The sequence below is a fragment of the Notolepis coatsorum genome (assembly GCF_963971535.1).
Source record: "Notolepis coatsorum genome assembly, chromosome: 7".
Classification (NCBI taxonomy): Eukaryota; Metazoa; Chordata; class Actinopteri; order Aulopiformes; family Paralepididae; genus Notolepis; species Notolepis coatsorum.
Genome location: NC_140171.1, coordinates 123036258 through 123038802, shown reverse-complemented (window position 1 = coordinate 123038802; position 2545 = coordinate 123036258). Strand labels below are relative to the sequence as shown.

Sequence of the window (2545 nt, the reverse complement as noted above, 5' to 3'; positions counted from 1 at the left end):
AATGGGCTCGAGGCAAGTGCAGTACTGTGCAGTGCCTGTCTGGGTTAGATTTCCTTTTTTTGCTTGTTTTTCTTTTTGATCTGTTTTTGCTGGAATGACGGCATAGATGAACTGGAGTAACCCCCCCCCCCCCCCTTCTGTCCCAATGTGTGTTTTGTAATGTAAGTAACTGTATGTGAAAAATCTTTTAAAAAAACCAATAAAAATATCAAAAGAGAGAATTGCTGCAATGTCTAAAAGAAAAGCCAAACAAATTGACAAATATTGCTCTGTCTCAGCTATTATTGGCAGCTTAGCCACGTGGAGAAGGAGGTGCTATGTGTACCCTTAAGTGTTCAGTGCTGCTTGGCCCCGATACATTTGATTCCCTGTTTATGTAATATAATTTGTGGAACCAAATAAAGTATTAAAATGTGTGTGTGTGTGTGTGTGTGTGTGTGTGTGTGTGTGTGTGTGTGTGTGTGTGTGTGTGTGTGTGTGTGTGTGTGTGTGTGTGTGTGTGTGTGTGTGTGAGTGAGTGAGTGAGTGAGTGAGAGAGAGAGAGAGAGAGAGTGAGAGAGAGAGAGAGAGAGAGAGAGAGAGAGAGAGAGAGAGAGAGAGAGAGAGAGAGAGAGAGAGAGAGAGAGAGAGAGAGAGAGAGAGAGAGAGAGAGGGGGGGGGGGTGAGAGAGATGAGGAAGGGGCAAAATAGAAAGATCTGGGACAGGGTGTGTGTGTGACAGAGAGAGGGGGGGGGCAGGGGGTGTGAGTCCTCAGCCCTTGTGTGGGTGAATGTAACAAGTTTCTAACTTTTTCTTCCCCCTATTATTTCATGCACACTTTATTCATTGTTTTAACTTATAATTTTATTGTAAGTTATTTTGTTTGTTTCGAATTTTATGCCAATTTTCAATGCATGAGGGTCATCCTTTTGTGTTAAATGGCTGCTTAAACAAAAAAATGGGGATGAATAGTTCAAGTGTAAAGTTCAACACACTACTGTGTTAGTAATCATTACTATGTAATGTTACAGTTAGTAAATTGGTATTCCCATCTGCTCTTTTGTTGGGCTTTTAAAATAAAATTACAATGCAGTTTGCACATCTTAGTTACTTGAAGATTCTGGACAGTATTTCTCGTTGTGGCAATAAATAAACATGCATTTTTTGCATAAAGCAAGCATTTGTCAACTCTCATGTTGATAAGAGTATTAAAACTTGAAAAATATCACTTTAAGGTAGATTTAGAACAGATACAAAATATGTGATTAATTTGCGATTAATCAGATTAAATATTTTAAACAATTGACAGCCTTAATTTTTACATTTCTCAACAGGAGGTCTGCACCATCCTTCAAGACCTGAAGAGAGTGGAGAGACAACTGCTCGGTATGCATCAAATGCTTCCTTGTTTGTTTGTTTGTTTGTTTGTTTGTTTGTTTGTTTGTTTGTTTGTTTAAGTAGGACAATCTGCCAATTTACCCTAAAATAAATAACCATGCAGTAAAGTAATACTAATTCAATGATCCACAATCACAACTCCTCCATTTTACTAATTTCATCACTGTGTCTCTCAACTCCCAACTCACCCAAACTAAAATGTCTTTTTGCAACAAAAAAAAAGTACATTCTGCACTCTCGATTTCTGATTCTGTCCCCAATCTGATAGTGATTGACGTAATGGTGGACCCAGATGGTACCCTAGACGCCCTGTCCAGCATGGGTCTGACCAGCCCCCTGGTACCCGACCAGAGGATTGGTCCTGGCGCTCAGCAGCAGGGGGATGCAGCCCCTCACCCTCCGGGAACAGCAGACGGTCCCGTCCATGCTCAGTCCGCTCCCGGGGCAGACGGCTCCTCCGCGGAACCCTCCAGACCCTCGGAAACACCGGAGAGAGACCCAGGGCTCCACGTGAGCAACAACCTGGCCGCTAGCAGCCAGCAGAACTCTGGAGCCCACAACTGATGGAGGCTCCTTGGATGCACAGAAAAAACAGAGGTAGAAACAGCGTCAAGCCTAGTGGAGGATTGTCAGTCTTTAAATAGAATCAATGGAATAGTCTGAAAAATGCAAACTACATTCCCCCTACATTCCCCCTCCGTTCATTAAAGGACCATACCAGTCTAATTTGGACTTCTCGCCATTAGCACATTAGCAAAGAATGCCCCTATCTTCAACAAATGTTGTGTACATAAGTGTATACAGTGTATACTTTATTAGATCTCAGCCTACATTTTTAAACGTCATTCACTGCCATTCATGTTGAAACGGTGTGTAAAAACACAAGACTAGAAAGTTGCCAGGTCCAGGTAATTCACTCTTTTGGAAATCACTGTCATTTATTTTTATCTAAAATGACTGTATTACTCTTATACAGTATTCGATTCGCACATTGATATCAATCACTTCTACTTACCGATTCCCACGGTTAAGTTCTGGACGAGGTGTGAATTAACTGGAAATCTTGTGAAAATGTATTTGCACTCTTTTTTGTATATGTGTATAACTACCACAGCCTTGAACCACGTAACGCATGATTTGTATATCTTTCCTTTATATTGCTTATTT

General features: G+C 41.1%; 1 protein-coding gene across 1 annotated transcript in view; it reads left to right on the top strand.

Moving 5' to 3' along the window:
• The window catches only part of cep170ab (centrosomal protein 170Ab), a gene marked incomplete at both ends in the record, with an annotated part of 52804 nt that extends 50862 nt beyond the window's left edge, over positions 1-1942 (top strand). Inside the window, 2 exons of the mRNA XM_084318369.1 lie at positions 1315-1366; positions 1647-1942. Coding sequence (XP_084174495.1) covers positions 1315-1366; positions 1647-1942 — 348 coding nt within the window. The remainder of the gene's footprint in view (positions 1-1314; positions 1367-1646) is intronic.
• Between the last annotated feature and the right edge of the window lie 603 nt (positions 1943-2545).